This window comes from Petromyzon marinus, unplaced genomic scaffold (assembly GCF_048934315.1).
Source record: "Petromyzon marinus isolate PM22_M1 ecotype Great Lakes invasive population unplaced genomic scaffold, UKy_Petmar_22M1.pri1.0 PM_G_Scaffold_19, whole genome shotgun sequence".
Taxonomy (NCBI): domain Eukaryota; kingdom Metazoa; phylum Chordata; class Hyperoartia; order Petromyzontiformes; family Petromyzontidae; genus Petromyzon; species Petromyzon marinus.
This window is the reverse complement of record NW_027422750.1, coordinates 331570-349094: the sequence shown is the minus strand read 5'-3', so window position 1 is coordinate 349094 and position 17525 is coordinate 331570. Positions and strand designations below refer to the sequence as shown.

Below are 17525 nucleotides of genomic sequence, written 5' to 3'. Positions count from 1 at the left end.
CGTGAAGGCCGCTACTGTGGTACACGTGGTGGGTGAGCGGCACCACGTGAAGGCCGCTACTGTGGTACACTTGGTGGGTGAGCAGCACCACGTGAAGGCCGCTACTGTGGTACACGTGGTGGGTGAGCAGCACCACGTGACAGCCGCTACTGTGGTACACTTGGTGGGTGAGCAGCACCACGTGAAGGCCGCTACTGTGGTACACGTGGTGGGTGTGGGTGAGCGGGCAGCACCACGCCCGCCCGCCTTTGTCTCCCCCAGCGGCCGTGTTCGTACGCTGCATCCAGCTACGCACTTAATGCCGAGTCGACCTAGGGGAAGGCACGGGTACCGGTCGAGGTTAATCGTCGCCGATTTGGTAACACGCGAGCGAGAGAGAATTATTCGAGCTCGTCGTCACCGGGGGTTCACGGGGACACCTCGCGATGCCCCCCACAGCCTTCGACAGGCTGTGGGGGGCAAGTGCTCACAGGCTGTGGTGGGCAAGTGCTCGTAGCGAGCGGCACGACGTGAAGGCCGCTACGGCGTACACGAGGGGGCGTGGCTGGAGCGGGCGGGCGGCACCACCACGCCCGGCCGCCTTTGTCTCCCCCAGTTGCCAGCGATGTTTTACTACTGCACACCGCACCGGTCAAACCAAAGGGCGGAGGCCCGTGACGGGTTCAAATAATAATCGCCGCTGCTGTTGGGCTCACGTGAGCACGAATTTAGTTTGGGGTTACCGGGTTCAAAGGTCGGCGTGCTAATCGCTTGCAGTCCACCACTGACCCCGTACACTTTTTTATTGTGTGCACCTGGCACTCCGCATCCGTTATTCTATCTCGCTGCGGCTATCGGCAACAATCCGGGTGCATTTTTTTTCTTCGATTTAAAGCTTTCGTGACTGCAAGGATTCATCTTCTTTGGTTCTTTCGGTAAAAGTCACCACGTAGAATGAGTATAAAATAGTAAAAAAACACAATAAAATTCTCACGACGTTTTGGCCACAACGCAAGCAGGCCGTCTTCAGGTGAAAGGTACAGACCTGTCGGGACGACAGAGCTTCAATGAACGGTGTTAAGATTCGTAGCGACTTTTAAAGTGAGGCACCTTGACAAAGGGGTTTACATATCAAATAGCTGAGGGATTAGCTTGTGACTGGTCACAGGAATAGCTATGTTAAAGTCAAAGCCTACACATCCACAGAGGCACCTAGTACAAATCAAACAGGAGAATTTAGCATTGAAATAGCTGAGTGATTAGCTTGTGACTGGTCACAGAAATTGCTATGTTAAAGTTAAAGCCTACACATCCACAGAGGCACCTAGTACAAATCAAACAGGATAATTTAGCATTGAAATAGCTGAGTGATTAGCTTGTGACTGGTCATAGAAATAGCTATGTTAAAGTCAAAGCCTACACATCCACAGAGGCACCTAGTACAAATCAAACAGGAGAATTTAGCATTGAAATAGCTGAGTGATTAGCTTGTGACTGGTCACAGAAATGGCAATGTTAAAGTCAAAACCTACACATCCTCAGAGGCAACCTAATCCGGGTGCCTTTTCCATTCTGCCTTGCGGACTGGAAGATGTTCGGCGTGATTATGAAACGCACAAGCGTACAAACGCACGCGTGTACCACGCCGAGCTTGAGGTACGGCTGTCAAAACCAAACAATTCAATTGCGCGTGCACTCACCAAAAGTTATTATAAAATCGAACCGACGCATTCCCAACTATTTTCTGGGGTTCGTTAACGGCGTGGCGACTATGTGACATCGTCGTTGCCACGGTTCGCGTAATTGCCGACCGCTTTTCTGGCGTGGCCTTCAGTGCCGTGCGTTCATGAGCCTCGGAGACTGCATCGATTGCGACCGGAACTAACGCCATGCTAAATACGAGCGCCTCAACGAATATTGGGAAATCGTCCTGTTGTGAAATTTGATGGCGTATCGTGAAAAAAATATCTTGCGGCAATCCCAGTAACAACACCTTCAGTCGAAATTCGTTTAGGCTAAGCCTCGGCGCGTCCTGGGAAACCCCACAATCCTCTGCATGCTAGCTGTTTCTGTTGCAACAGCTGAATTGCCTGTGTCCACGACGGGTTTTATTTCACCCGAGTATTTACAGTGAGGGAAAAAAAGTATTTGATCCCCTGCAGATTTTGTACGTTTGCCCACTGACAAAGAAATGCTCAGTCTATAATTTTAATGGTAGGTTTATTTGAATAGTGAGAGACAGAATAACAACAATAAAATCCGGAAAAACCCATGTCAAAAATGTTATACATTTATTTGCATTTTTACGAGGGAAATGAGTATTTGACCCCTCTGCAAAACATGACTTAGTACTTGGTGGCAAAACCCTTGTTGGCAATCACAGAGGTCAGACGTTTCTTGTAGTTGGCCACCAGGTTTGCACACATCTCAGGAGGGATTTTGTCCAACTCCTCTTTGCAGATCTTCTCCAAGTGATTAAGGTTTCGAGGCTGACGTTTGTCAACTCGAACCTTCAGCTCCCTCCGCAGATTTTCTATGGAATTAAGGTCTGGAAACTTCTTGAGCCACTCCTTTGTTGCCTTGGCCGTGTGTTTTGGGTCATTGTCATGCTGGCATTCCCATCCACGACCCATTTTCAATGCCCTGGCTGAGGGAAGGACGTTCTCACCCAAGATTTGACGGTGCATGGCCCCATCCATCGTCCCTTTGATGCGGTGAAGTTGTCCTGTCCCCTTAGCAGAAAAACACCCCCAAAGCATAATGTTTCCACATCCATGTTTGACGGTGGGGATGGTGTTCTTGGGGTCATAGGCAGCATTCCTCCTCCTCCAAACACGGCGAGTTGAGTTTATTCCAAAGAGCTCCATTTTGGTCTCATCTGACCACTACACTTTCACACAGTTGTCCTCTCAATCATTCAGATGTTCATTGGCAAACTTCAGACGGGCATGTATATGTGCTTTCTTGAGCAGGGGGACCTTGCGGGCGCTGCAGGATTTTAGTCCTTCACGGCGTAGTGTGTTACCAATTGTTTTCTTGGTGACTATGGTCCCAGCTGCCTTGAGATCATTGATGCCAGTTAAAAAGGGTAAAACCTATTACTATATCCTCCCGTGTAGTTCTGGGCTGATTCCTCACCGTTCTCATGATCATTGCAACTCCATGAGGTGAGATCGTGCACGGAGCCCCAGACCGAGGGAGATTGACAGTTCTTTTGTGTTTCTTCCATTTGCGAATAATCGCACCAACTGTTGTCACCTTCTCACCAAGTTGCTTGGCAATGGTCTTGTAGCCCATTCCAGCCTTGTGTAGGTCTACAATCTTGTCCCTGACATCCTTGGAGAGCTCTTTGGTCTTGGCCATGGTGGAGAGTTTGGAATCTGATTGATTGCTTCTGAGGACAGGTGTCTTTTATACAGGTAACAAGCTGAGATTAGGAGCACTCCCTTTAGAGTGTGCTCCTAATCTCTGCTCGTTACCTGTATAAAAGACACCTGGGAGCCAGAAATCTTTCTGATTGAGAGGGGGTCAAATACTTATTTCCCTCATTAAAATGCAAATCAATTTATAACATTTTTGACATGCGTTTTTCCGGATTTTGTTGTTGTTATTCTGTCTCCCACTGTTCAAATAAACCTACCATTAAAATTATAGACTGATCATTTCTTTGTCAGTGGTCAAACGTACAAAATCAACAGGGGATCAAATGCTTTTTTTTCCCTCACTGTAACCGACGTGCGATGATGAATCTGTCGATGTATGCCACAGGCTAAGCTCCCGATGCACATGCCACATGTGCATGTTTAAGAAACGCGATCGTTCCCTGTGGACATTCGGCTTCATCAGGCTCTGCTGCGATGCAGACGGCACCCATGTTAACATACGCCCATCAGTACACGCATGCAAACGGTGGTGGGGTGTCAACTACCTCGCCTGGTATACAGGAGGTCGTGGGTTCGATCCCAACCTTGAGGCTTGTATACTTGGAAGCTTGCACGTTAACCCTGTGGTCATGTGGAGTTCTCGCCGGGTCCTCCAGTTTCTCCCTCCGCGTGTAGAATCAACGTCACGCATTGCGAGTATTTGGACACTGCTGTGCATTTCCACATGATAAGTCACTTTCGTTGATCTGTCATTTGTGTGGCCAAGTTGCTTCGGCGAAAGAGTTTCGTGGCTCAGTGGGCCTTACTTGCTCAAATATTAAGAAAAGTTTTCATTTTTTTATTTAAAGCTTTCGTGACTGCAGGGATTCATATTCTTGGTTCTTTCGGTAAAGTCACCACGTAGAAGGGAAACAATAAAATAATAAAAATATAAAATAATAAACTTCTCACGACGTTTCGACTGCAACACAAGAAGCAATCATCATCAGGTGTGAAACCACAGCAAGAAAATTTGAAAAAAGTGGCGGTTATTTTTTTTCTTCAAATTTTCTTGCTGTGGTTTTCACACCTGATGATGATTGCTTGTGTTGCAGTCGAAACGTCGTGATAATTTAATTGTTTTATATTTTTATTATTTTATTTCCTTTCTACGTGGTGGTGACTTTACCGAAAGAACCAAGAATAAAAAAAACGTTTTCAGTTGATAGAATATCAACTTAGGGAGCAGCCGCGAATCCCTGACCCGACCGTTCGTTCATTCGTCTGTCCCTCGTTTTCCCTGGGCAGTCTTCCCGTGCCCGGGCAGCGTCCTCCTCGTTGGCGAGGCCTCGCACCTCCTGGAGGCGAAGCAGCAGGCCGGCTCGTGGTGCCGCGACCCGCTGCAGGCCACCGACAAGGTGTACGTCATGCCGTGGACGCCGTTCCGCACCGACAGACTCGTGGAGTACGCCTCCCTCCAGGACATCCTGGCCAGGCGACCGCTCACCAACTACAAGCTGCCGCACCGCGTCGACGGCACGGGCTTCGTGGTGTACGACGGAGCTGTGTTCTTTAACAGGGTCGGTGCCCGGCGCCGGGGGGGGGGGGGGGTTTCCGCGTGAGCACCAGTGGGATGATGGATGGCAGATGGCGGTAGGGGCGGTAGGGGCGGTAGGGGCGGTAGGGGCGGTAGGAGCGGTCGGGGCGCCGCGGTGGAGAGATGTTAACTACCTCGTTTAGAATCCACACGCTTTTAGAGTAATTGGCCGCTATTACTTTGCCACGTGAGAAGCCGCTTGGTTGAGCTGTCATTTTTTGTGTGGCCAGCTCGCTTCTGGAAAAGAGCTGTATGGCTTGGTGGACCTTGCCTGGTACGACAGAGCCGTGATGATGATGATGACGATAGGGGCCGTAGGGGCGGCGCGGTGGAGAGATGTTCACTACCTCGCCTGGTATGCAATAGGCCGTGGGTGAAACCACTTGGCAACGTCGCCCCTTCCCCCTACTGGCAGCGTATACCCGTCTGTGAAATGGCGCCTTCATTCGTGATGGCCCCTGCGGTTCTCAGATTGGCGCGAATACCAAATGTGTTGAATTATTAATCGTGTTCATTACCCGAAGTATAGGACGGTGGTGGGGAGAGAGCTTTTGCCAGAGGGCCGGATAGAACTTTGATTTCTCTTTCCAGGTGGGGGCACCCACACATACGCTGACACTAAACTTTTATCAGGCTAGGGACTGTTGCAATGACTGGTGGAGAGATATTTTTATTATTTTATTGTTTCCCTTCTACGTGACTTTACCGAAAGAACCAAGAATATGGTGGAGAGATGTTTACGACCTCGCCTGGTATACAGAAGCTCGTGGGTTCAATCCCGACCCTGGCGCCTGCTGCTGTATATTTGGAGTTTGCGTGTTCTCCCCGTGGATTTTTCCTCTGGGTCTTCCGTTTTTTTCCCTCCACGTTGAGAATCGACTTCACGCGTTCAGAGTATTTGGCTGCTGTACATTTCCACTCCGTTGAGCCATCATTTAGTGGCCAGGTTGCTTCTGAAAAAGAGCTATCCCGGCTCAGTGGTCCTGACCTGTACAATAAAAATAGTTAATAGTTTTATAGTTTGTAAACTGAGCTCAGAACTCCAGTAAACATTGCAGTTGCTGAATGAATTAACTGGGGAGCGAGAGACCTCCAGTTGTGAGCTGTATATACAACAACAACAACCGCCTTTCGCCACTAAGTGGCGGTGACGTCACCACGACGCTTGTGCCAGGCCATGTGCACCTTGAGGCCACGTGAAGTGTCGAATGCCCGCTGGCAGGAGGTCACGGGACACACCCAGGTGCCATGGGTCGACTGACTGAGATGACCGAGATGACCGGCTGATGCACCACCTGTGCCCCCTACTGTGCCAACTTGCTGTGTTTTAGCCACCCGGCGCTCCGCTCGTTGTTGTGAGCGTCGCTCCTCAACCCTCTGTTGTTGTTGGAGGGCGACTGCCTACAACTGCCCAGTAGTGTCCTTCACGAGCCTCCTCCACAGAGGCCGATCTTGACACCGCTGGTACCAGTCATTGGCAAGTCCACTCAGCTCCACATCCTCCTGTACCACGTCACTCCATCTCTTCTCTAGCCCGTGCCGCGCCCGTTTAGCCACCTCGATCCGGCCGAACAAAAGCGATTTGGGCATGCGGTGATTGGGCATGCGGGCTACATGGCCCAGCCAACGCAGCCTTGCCTGCCGGAGGAGCTCACCGATGGGACTTTGTCCAGATCTTTCGAGGATTTGTGAACTCCTCACACAATCCAGTCTGGTTAAACCCAGGATGGATTGTAGGCAGGCCAGCCTAAATGTTTCTAACTGGCGAAGGTGTTCCATTAGGGGTGTCCACGTTTTGCAAGCATAGAGTAGGGAGGGAATGACTGTGGCCGAGAAGACCTGAAGCTTCTTGCGGAGTGACAGACCAGGTAGCTTCCACACAGCTTTATGCAACGATGAAAAGATGATGCCGCTCGACTGATTCGGAGTGAGACCTCTGCTGTTAAACCGGAGCCTGTCATGAGCACACTGCCCAGGTATGGGAAACTCTCCACTCTCTCCACAACTGCCCCATCACCGATTGGGAGTTGTGGGGGTGGAGTGTCCGATGGTACAAAATACCCAGGCAGGTGCTTAGTTTTGGTGTGGCTGATGGTAAGGCCCCACCACTTCATGGCACACTCAAGTTTCAGCAGCAGCGCCTCCAATTTCTCCTCTGAGTGAGCTGCTATTACCAGGTCGTCGGTATACATAACTTGGTTGACCAATAGGGAGCCATCCCTTGACCGCACCCGGGCATCAATCAGCCTCCCATTCTACCTGTACCAGATGGAAATTCCTCGGGTACAGCTACTGAAGGCTTCACGAACTACGTGGTCGAAATAGATGTTAAATAATGTTGGAGCCAGAGGACATCCCTGTTGCACCCCAAGGTGTACAGGGAATGGCTCTGACTCCCGGCCACGTAGTTTTACCTGGGCCCGCTCACTATCATGAAGGTCCTTAATGATCATGAGCAGAGGCTCAGGGATTCCGAAAATACGAAGAACAACCCAGAGCCCAGGCCTATTGATGGTATCATAGGCCTTGACCAGGTCAATGGAGCAGAGATGCAGGTCTTGTTGGAATTCCCTACACTTCTGCTGTAGCACACGGGCAGAATATATGGCATCTGTTCAGGACCGCCCTTTCCTGAAACCGTATTGGAGCTCTGCCAGCCTCTCCTCAGTGTGCCTAGCAAGGCGATGTTGAATAATCCTTGAGATTCCCCTGTAGTTGTTACAGTCTGTGCGGTCCCCCTTCTTAAAGAGGGGGACCACCAGGGCATCCTTCCAATCCTGCAGAACCCATCCAGTGGTCCAGACTGTTGTTATGATGTCATGTAGGGCAGTCTGTGCACAAACGCCACAATCCCTCAGCATTTCGCTTGGGAGATCATTTCTGCCCGGTGCCTTTCCTGGTTTCAGGCTCTGGATCGCCTTCAGTACTTCCTCAATGGATGGCACATCAGCCAGCCACTCACAGGGGGTGACTTCTTCCTCCAATATTTGAGGCACCGCAGCCTCAGCAGGGTCATCCCCACTTTGTCCCATGATGTTTTCCAGGCTGAGGGATTCCCCCTCCCCCAGGACCTCACAGGAATGCTAAGCAAATCTGCAAACCTGTTCCTGGGGGTCAGAGATCGGATCACCGTTCTTTCCCCTAATGATGGTAATAGGTGTGGCGCTGCAGGTTACTTTTTTGATGGAGTTAAATAGAGATTTGTGATCGCGGGCCATTGAGGCAGACTCCATCTCCACAGCAACCCGCGACCACCACCCATCCTTGCAGTGCCTCACGGCTCTCCGAACCTCCGAGCGAAGGATGCGGTAAGCCTCCTCATTCTCCAACGTGGGATGCTGTAGCCGATGAGCGTGGGCCTGTCGCTTTTTCTCAACCATCCTGAACACCTCCTCTGTCAGCCAGGGTCTCTGGGGAGGTCTGGACCGCGTACCCAAAGCAGCCATACACACACACAAAGATAAAGATCCCCCATATAGCCTTAACAGACTGTAGGGGCAAGTGCTGTTAGCGAGCAGCTATGAAGGCCGGAACGGTACACGAGGGGGTGGGTGGCCAGCACCACGCCCGACCGCCTTTGTCTCCCCAGTGGCAATGTTTTTATCCACCGCACCAGGTACTCATTTGAGGCTGAGTCGACTTAGGGGAGGCCCAGGACCGGTTCAGATAATCGTCACCGGTGTTGGCCGTGAGAGGAAATCGAACCCGGGTCGCCGGGTTCGTAGCGCAGTGCGCTAACCGCTACACTATCATACACACATACACACACACATACACACACACACTCAGACACTCGCACTCAAACACCTTTGTACCTTCACCTCCGCTCTCCCTCACACACTGTGAGGAGCGCCCCCACGCACTTCACTTGTGCTCATCAAAGACCAAGATCCCCTGTAGAGCCTTCAACAGACTGTTGGGGCAAGCGCTGTTAGCGAGCAGCACCTATAATGGGCAGGCTCAGCGTACGAGGGGCTGGCGTGGCCAACACCACCACCACCACGCCCGGATCTTTCATGCTCACACCTTCACCCACTTATACACGCACACACACTCACACTCTCCTCTCACGCTCACCTTTCCTCTCCCCACCCCCTCTCCCTCACACACTCACTCACTCACCTCTCTCCACACACCCACCTCTCCCCACACACTCACTCACTCACTCACCTGTCACACCCACACTCACCTCTCACACCCACACTCACCGCTCACACCCACACTCACTCACCTCTCCACCACACACACACTCACTCACCTCTCACACTCACTCACCTCTCCACCACACACACACACTCACTTAACCTCTCACACCCACACTCACCCACCTCTCCACCACACACACACTCATTCACCTCTCACACCCACACTCACCTCTCCACCACACCCACACTCACTCACCTCACCACACACTCACTCACTCACCTCTTACACTCACTCACCTCTCCACCACACACACACACACTCACCTCTCACACTCACCCACCTCTCCACCACACACACCCACACTCACTCACCTCTTACACCCACACTCACCTCTCCACCACACACACACACCACACTCACTCACTCACCTCTTACACCCACACTCACCTCTCCACCACACACACACCACACTCACTCACTCACCTCTTACACCCACACTCACCTCTCCACCACACACACACCACACACTCACTCACCTCACCACACACTCACTCACTCACTTAACCTCTCCCTGCCACCCACGCTGTGCGCCGTCGCAGGAGCGAACGCGCAGCGTCGTCAAGTTCGACCTGCGCACGCGCGTCAAGGACGGCGAGGCGTTCATCCCCAACGCCAACTACCACGACACTTCGCCCTACCGCTGGGGCGGCAAGTCCGACATCGACCTGGCGGCCGACGAGCACGGCCTCTGGGTCGTCTACGCCACGGAGCAGAACCACGGGCGCATGGTGGTGAGCCGCTTAAATCCGCGCGCGATGCGCGTCGAGGCCTCCTTCGAGACGGCCTACGTCAAGCGCTCGGCCTCCGACGCCTTCATGGCGTGTGGCGTCCTCCACGTCCTGCGCTCGACTTACGAGGACGACGGCGACGGAGGGGCGGACGCCGCGGGAGGAGGAGGAGGAGGAGGAGGGGGAGGAGGGGGGACGAGCGACCGCATCGACTACGTGTACGACACCGACTCGCGGCGGGACGCTCGCGTCTCCGTCCCGTTCCCCAACCCGTTCCGGTTCATCACGTCGGTGCAGTACAACGCGCGCGACCGCGCCCTCTACGTGTGGAACAACCACCACGCGCTGCGCTACGTGCTGCGCTTCGGCACGCGGGACCCCGCTGCGGGTGAGCGGGAGGGTGTCGGTGGGGTTGGTTGTGGGTTGGGGTGAGCGGGGGGGGGGGTTGTGGAAGAGTGGGGCGGTGGGGAGAGGTTGGATTGGAGTTTGAAAGTCCGCTTTGTCTTCTTTGGTTCTTTCGGTAAAGTCACGTAGAATGAGAATAAAATAATAAATTGATAAAATAAAATAACACAATAATATTCTCACGACGTTTCGGCCACAACACAAGCGGCCTTCATCAGGTGAAGGGACGAGACTGTCTGGTAGGACAGCGCTGGAGTGAAAAAAAGCCACGTTCAGATCACGACCTTTAAGCTGTGTCAGAAGAAACAAAGCGCCTTGACAAAGGAATTAGCATATAATTTAGCATTGAAATGGCCGAGTGATTATCTTGTGACTGGTCACAGAAATGGCTATGTTAAAGTTAAAGCATACACATCCGCAGAGGCACCCCTTGACAAAGGAATTAGCATAGAATTTAGCATTGAAATAGCTAAGTTAAAGCATACACATCCGCAGAGGCACCCCTTGACAAAGGAATTAGCATAGAATTTAGCATTGAAATAGCTGAGTGATTAGCTTGTAACTGGTCACAGAAATAGCTATGTTTAAAGTCAGAGCATACACATTCACCGAGGCACCTAGTACAAATCAAACAGGAGAATTTAGCATTGAAATAACAAGGCGAATTTAGCATTGAAATAACTGAGTGATTAGCTAGTGACTGGTCACAGAAATGGCTATGTTGAAGTCAAGGTCTACACATCTGAGCTATTCACAGTAACTGGGTATACAATACAATGTATAATGAATACTACATAGTGAACCAATAAAAAAACTAAAATATAAATTACCTTAATGTTATCAATAAACTCTATATTCTCCAATCAGCTAAGCTACCAACAATAAGTCGTTATATATCACAATGCTATATGGCGAAAAAATGGGTGGATTCTTACCCTCAACTTTAGCAACACGGATAGCTACGGGCACCGTTCAGACGGACGAGTTCATCCAAGGTTGGAACAGAGGAGGGGGAGAGAGACAGCTGCGAGGCGCTATTATACTTCATGTTGTAAACCATACCATTAACCGTGGTGTGAGAGGTATTAAGAGTCAATGCTGGTGAAAGAGCTGCGGTCTGAAGGTCATCGTAAAATACAATTAATTAAGAACGGAAATGGTTTGAAACATCTTTCCAATGGTTACTAAGCCAGAATCCATCTTCTCGGTTGAAATTGTCTCTGTGCTTGTATATGTGAATGGCCTCATGAACGAATCTCTCATGGTAGCCGGTTGGTTTGCAAAGAACCTCCGTCTTGGAGAAGTCAATGTCATGTGAGCCCACTGAATTATAACAGTGATCTGCCACGGCAGAGGAGTTCGTCCTACCGTGTTTCAAGTCTGCTTTATGTTCACGGATGCGGTCCGAGATATGTCGTTTGGTTTCTCCAATGTAGCTACTACCACAGAGGCACTTTAGTTTGTGAACGCCCGGGTACTGTATGTCTGGAACAGCATCTTTTACAGATGGAACTAGATCACGGATTTTATGTATTGTGTTGAATCGGACCTGGATCTTGTGTTTATTCAGGATTTTGGAGATCTTTTTAGTGACCCCTGCAATGTAGGGTAAGGTGATGGTTTTGAGTGGCTCCACAAGAGAATCCTTCTTCATGACTGGAGTGATGGCTTTGCGGATTGTGTAGTCGGAGTAACCATTAGCCCTGAGAGCCTGGTGTACGTGCTTGAGTTCACTGGTAATGTGTTCCTGGTCGGAAATGCATTGGGCTCTAGGGTATAGAGTCTTGATGAGGGAGTTCTTCTGGGATGGATGGTGGTGGGAATCCGGTTTCAAGTAAGCATCTGTATGGGTAGCTTTCCTGTAGACAGAGTGGCTCATTGAACCATTATGTCTCCTTTTAATTACGACATCCAAAAAGGGTAGTTTGCCATCTTTTTCGACCTCCATGGTAAATCTGATGGCTGGGTGTATGGAATTGATGTGGTCGCGGAATTGGTCTAGAGCAGGCTGGCCATGTGGCCAGATGACAAAGGTGTCATCCACGTACCTCTTCCATAAGGTCGGGCGTAGAGTGGCATTCTGGATGGCGTCAGTTTCAAAATTTCCATGAATACGTTGGCTACAACCGGAGATAGGGGGGAGCCCATTGGGGTGCCCTCAGTTTGTTTGTAGAAAGTTCCATTCCAGGTGAAGTATGTCTTGGTTAAGCAATGTCTCACCAGGGGGGGCACATCAGTGTGCAGTCCTTGATTAACCAGGTCTTCAATGATAGCGATGGTGTCAGGTACCGGGATTTTGGTGAACAAGGGCACCACATCAAAACTGACAAGCAGGTCGTCTGGAGACAGAGAAATGCCTTTGATTGTCGATACCAGGTGAGTAGAATTTAGTACCGCAGAGGTGGTTTTTCCAGTGAAAGGTCACAGTATATGAGCAAGAAAACGTGCCAGTTTATAGGTGGGGGAGTTGATAGTAGAGACGATGGGACGAAGGGGTGTATCTTCTCTGTGTATCTTTGGAAGGCCATATAATCTTTGTGGTCTGGCAGCAGAGGGTTTCAACGAGAACTGTTTGGTCTCATCAATTAATGCTGTTGAATCAGAAATGATTTTGTTCGTTTTGGTAACCAGGCTGTTGGTGGGATCTCTTTTTATTTTTGTATAGCTGCCATCGTTGAGTAGTTCTTGAATTTTGTTGTTATATTCTGTTTTGTCCATGATGACAGTGGCATTGCCCTTGTCGGCGGAGAGGACGACAATATCATCCCTCTTTTTAATTGAGATAATTCAAAACGTTCGTCTTTGCTGATGTTGCTGGGTGGCAACTTAGCGTTTTTGAGGGTTGCAGCGATTTCAGATCTTGCTACGTCTGCAGCGATGGGACTCAAGCCCTTGAGTACAACGTCGACATGGGCAATGATGTCGTTAACCGGTAAGTGTCTCGGGGTGACAGCAAAGTTTAGACCTTTAGCTAAAAGGGATTTCAGACCATCAGAAATGGAACTGTTACTGCGATTAATTACGACTTTGTTGACGTCTATCTTTTCGGTGTGTGGGTGTACCCCCCCTTGTGAGACATTGCTTAACCAACACATACTTCACCTGGAATGGAACTTTCTACAAACAAACTGAGGGCACCCCAATGGGCTCCCCCCTATCTCCAGGTGTAGCCAACGTATTCATGGAAAATTTTGAAACTAACGCCATCCAGACTGCCACTCTACGCCCGACCTTATGGAAGAGGTACGTGGATGACACCTTTGTCATCTGGCCACATGGCCAGCCTGCTCTAGACCAATTCCTCGACCACATCAATTCCATACACCCAGCCATCAGATTTACCATGGAGGTCGAAAAAGATGGCAAACTCCCCTTTTTGGATGTCTTAATTAAAAGGAGACATGATGGTTCAATGAGCCACTCTGTCTACAGGAAAGCCACACATACAGATGCTTACTTGAAACCGGATTCCCACCACCATCCATTCCAGAAGAACTCTCTCATCAAGACTCTATACCATAGAGCCCAATGCATTTCCGACCAGGAACACATTACCAGTGAACTCAAGCACGTACACCAGGCTCTCAGGGCTAATGGTTACTCCGACTACACAATCCGCAAAGCCATCACTCCAGTCATGAAGAAGGATTCTCTTGTGGAGCCACTCAAAACCATCACCTTACCCTACATTGCAGGGGTCACTAAAAAGATTTCCAAAATCCTGAAAAAACACAAGATCCAGGTCCGATTCAACACAATACATAAAATCCGTGATCTAGTTCCATCTGTAAAAGATGCTGTTCCAGACATACAGTACCCGGGCGTTTACAAACTAAAGTGCCTCTGTGGTAGTAGCTACATTGGAGAAACCAAGCGACATATCTCGGACCGCATCCGTGAACATAAAGCAGACTTGAAACACGGTAGGACGAACTCCTCTGCCATGGCAGATCACTGTTATAATTCAGTGGGCTCACATGACATTGACTTCTCCAAGACGGAGGTTCTTTGCAAACCAACCGGCTACCATGAGAGATTCGTTCATGAGGCCATTCACATATACAAGCACAGAGACAATTTCAACCGAGAAGATGGATTCTGGCTTAGTAACCATTGGAAAGATGTTTTAAACCATTTCCGTTCTTAATTAATTGTATTTTACGATGACCTTCAGACCGCAGCTCTTTCACCAGCATTGACTCTTAATACCTCTCACACCACGGTTAATGGTATGGTTTACAACATGGAGTATAATAGCGCCTCGCAGCTGTCTCTCTCCCCCTCCTCTGTTCCGACCTTGGATGAACTCGTCCGTCTGAACGGGGCCCGTAGCTATCCGTGTTGCTAAAGTTGAGGGTAAGAATCCACCCATTTTTTCGCCATATAGCATTGTGATATATAACGACTTATTGCTGGTAGCTTAGCTGATTGGAGAATATAGAGTTCATTGATAACATTAAGGTAATTTATATTTTAGTTTTTTATTGGTTCACTATATAGTATTCATTATACATTGTATTGTATACCCAGTTACTGTGAATAGCTCAGATGTGTAGATCTTGACTTCAACATAGCCATTTCTGTGACCAGTCACTAGCTAATCACTCAGTTATTTCAATGCTAAATTCGCCTAGTTATTTCAATGCTAAATTCTCCTGTTTGATTTGTACTAGGTGCCTCGGTGAATGTGTATGCTCTGACTTTAAACATAGCTATTTCTGTGACCAGTTACAAGCTAATCACTCAGCTATTTCAATGCTAAATTCTATGCTAATTCCTTTGTCAAGGGGTGCCTCTGCGGATGTGTATGCTTTAACTTTAACATAGCCATTTCTGTGACCAGTCACAAGCTAATCACTCGGCCATTTCAATGCTAAATTATATGCTAATTCCTTTGTCAAGGCGCTTTGTTTCTTCTGACACAGCTTAAAGGTCGTGATCTGAACGTGGCTTTTTTTCACTCCAGCGCTGTCCTACCAGACAGTCTCGTCCCTTCACCTGATGAAGGCCGCTTGTGTTGTGGCCGAAACGTCGTGAGAATATTATTGTGTTATTTTATTTTATCAATTTATTATTTTATTCTCATTCTACGTGACTTTACCGAAAGAACCAAAGAAGATGAATCCTTGCAGTCACGAAAGCTTTAAATCGAAAAGTCCGCTTTGTCTTGCAGTTCGATGGCATTATGACAATAATAATAATAACAGTGACGATAAAAATTAATTTGCTTGCTTCATGCCGCTGCTGGTGGAAGGGATTCTACTCGAGGGAGCTCTAGAGAGGGTACTTGGCCTACTCTTCCACGCTTGCCAGACTTCTTTGAGAGGCGGGAGTACGAGGACACGCTTTGGCCCACCATAGCGACCTACCCATCGAATACCAGGCGAGGCGGTTAACATCTCACCACGGAGAGAGAGAGAGAGACACGCAAACTCCAAATATACAGCAGCAGCAGGCGTCAGGGTCGGGATCGAACCCACGACATCCTGTATACCAGGCGAGGTAGTTAACATCTCACAACGCAGAGAGACACGCAAACTCCAAATATACAGCAGCAGGCATCAGGTTCAGGATCGAACCCACGACTTCCTGTATACCAGGCGAGGTAGTCAACATCTATGCCACTGCGGTGCCCAAGTTGAGGAGTTGGTTGTCAACAGACACTCGCCGTCGCATTCGACGACGACTCAAAACTGATTTTCCTGCTCAAGAAGAGAGCGTCTCGACGCATTTGGCTCTCATCTCCCGCTTACAACCCTGAGCCAGCGGTGGGAATTCCACCTTCCTATGGCGGGGCCAAGTTTGCTCACAGGACAATGTCATTACATTCAGAGCGAGTGATTAAATCCAGCCGCTCGTACCAAACTGACCTTTTAAAACCAGAGGTAGGACCCCATCCATGGCCCTGCGGCTTTGCTTCACAGAGGCCCACAGCCGCATGAGGACTGCCACAGGTGATTGTTATCCATCGCCGGGAGGCACTCATCGGCTAAACGGCGCAGGGGTCTCAAGTCGCTCTCCCATCACCGCCTCGTCTGTTTGACATTTTTATTGAACTCGCTCCGTCTGTTGTTGACGTGTACTCAACAGACGTCTGCAATAACCGCGCACATACTCACGGTGAACTTGCAAATGGAAACATCACGCTCCGGTAGTATGTGATGCACTGTCTTTGAAACGTATTGGCCTACACCAGAGACAGCCGTCTTTATGGCCCAGTCCCATCAGTGTCTGGCCAGAGAATGCCGAAAGGTGACCAGGACAAGGACAGCGGCACTATCGGAGCGTTGATAGCTCGGAGGTGAACAGCAACACCATCGGGAAATATTGTTTTGCCAGTATCAAAAGTATTGAAAGATAAGAATAGGTTTTAGCCCTTTCTGCCAATAACACAGGAGGCTTTATTTAAAGCTTTCGTGACTGCAGGGATTCATATTATTGGTTCTTTTGGTAAAGTCACCACGTAGAAGGGAAATAATAAAATTATAAAAATATAAAAAAAAACAATAAAATTCTCACGACGTTTCGACTGCAACACCAAGCAATCGTCATCAGGTGTGAAAACCAGAGCAAGAAAATGTTCTTGCTGTGGTTTTCACACCTGATGATGATTGCTTTGTGTTGCAGTCGAAACGTCGTGAGAATTTTATTGTTTTATATTTTTATTATTTTATTGTTTCCCTTCTACATGGTGGTGACTTTACCAAAAGAACCAAGAATATGAATCCCTGCAGTCACGGAAGCTTTGAATCAAACCTCCTGTGTTATTGGCAGAAAGGGCTAAAACCTATTCTTATCTTTCAATACTTTTGATACCAGCAAAACAATATTTCCCGATGGTGTAGCTGCTCACCCCCGAGCTATCAAGGCTCCGATAGTACCGTTGTCCTTGTCCTGGTCACCTTTCGGCATTCTCTGGTGAGACACTGATGGGACTGGGCCATTAAGACGGCTGTCTCTGGTGCAGGCCAATACGTTTCAAAGACAGTGCATCACATACTACCAGAGCGTGATGTTTCCGTTTGCAAGTTCACCACAAGTATGTGCGCGGTTATTTCGGACGTGATTGCTTGTGTGAGGTTTCGTCTGTTTTAGTGTTTGAGCATCTTAACACCTCCTGTTTTAGTGCCAGAAAGGGGTCAAGCCTATTCTTGTTTTTCACACGGTGACCGACTTTGTTCGACGGTAGCGATCGGGGCGGTACGTTGGAACTTTCTCTCGCGCCCCGCGTGGCCGACTGCGCTAATC

At 49.2% G+C, this 17525-nt stretch overlaps 1 protein-coding gene across 1 annotated transcript in view; it reads left to right on the top strand.

The window, feature by feature from the left end:
- Positions 1-4654: 4654 nt before the first annotated feature.
- The window catches only part of LOC142912120 (adhesion G protein-coupled receptor L3-like), a 28205-nt gene continuing 15334 nt past the window's right edge, over positions 4655-17525 (top strand). Inside the window, exons 1-2 of the mRNA XM_076060438.1 lie at positions 4655-4921; positions 9684-10260. Of these exons, the coding sequence (XP_075916553.1) occupies positions 4769-4921; positions 9684-10260 (730 nt within the window). The 5' untranslated portion in view covers positions 4655-4768. The remainder of the gene's footprint in view (positions 4922-9683; positions 10261-17525) is intronic.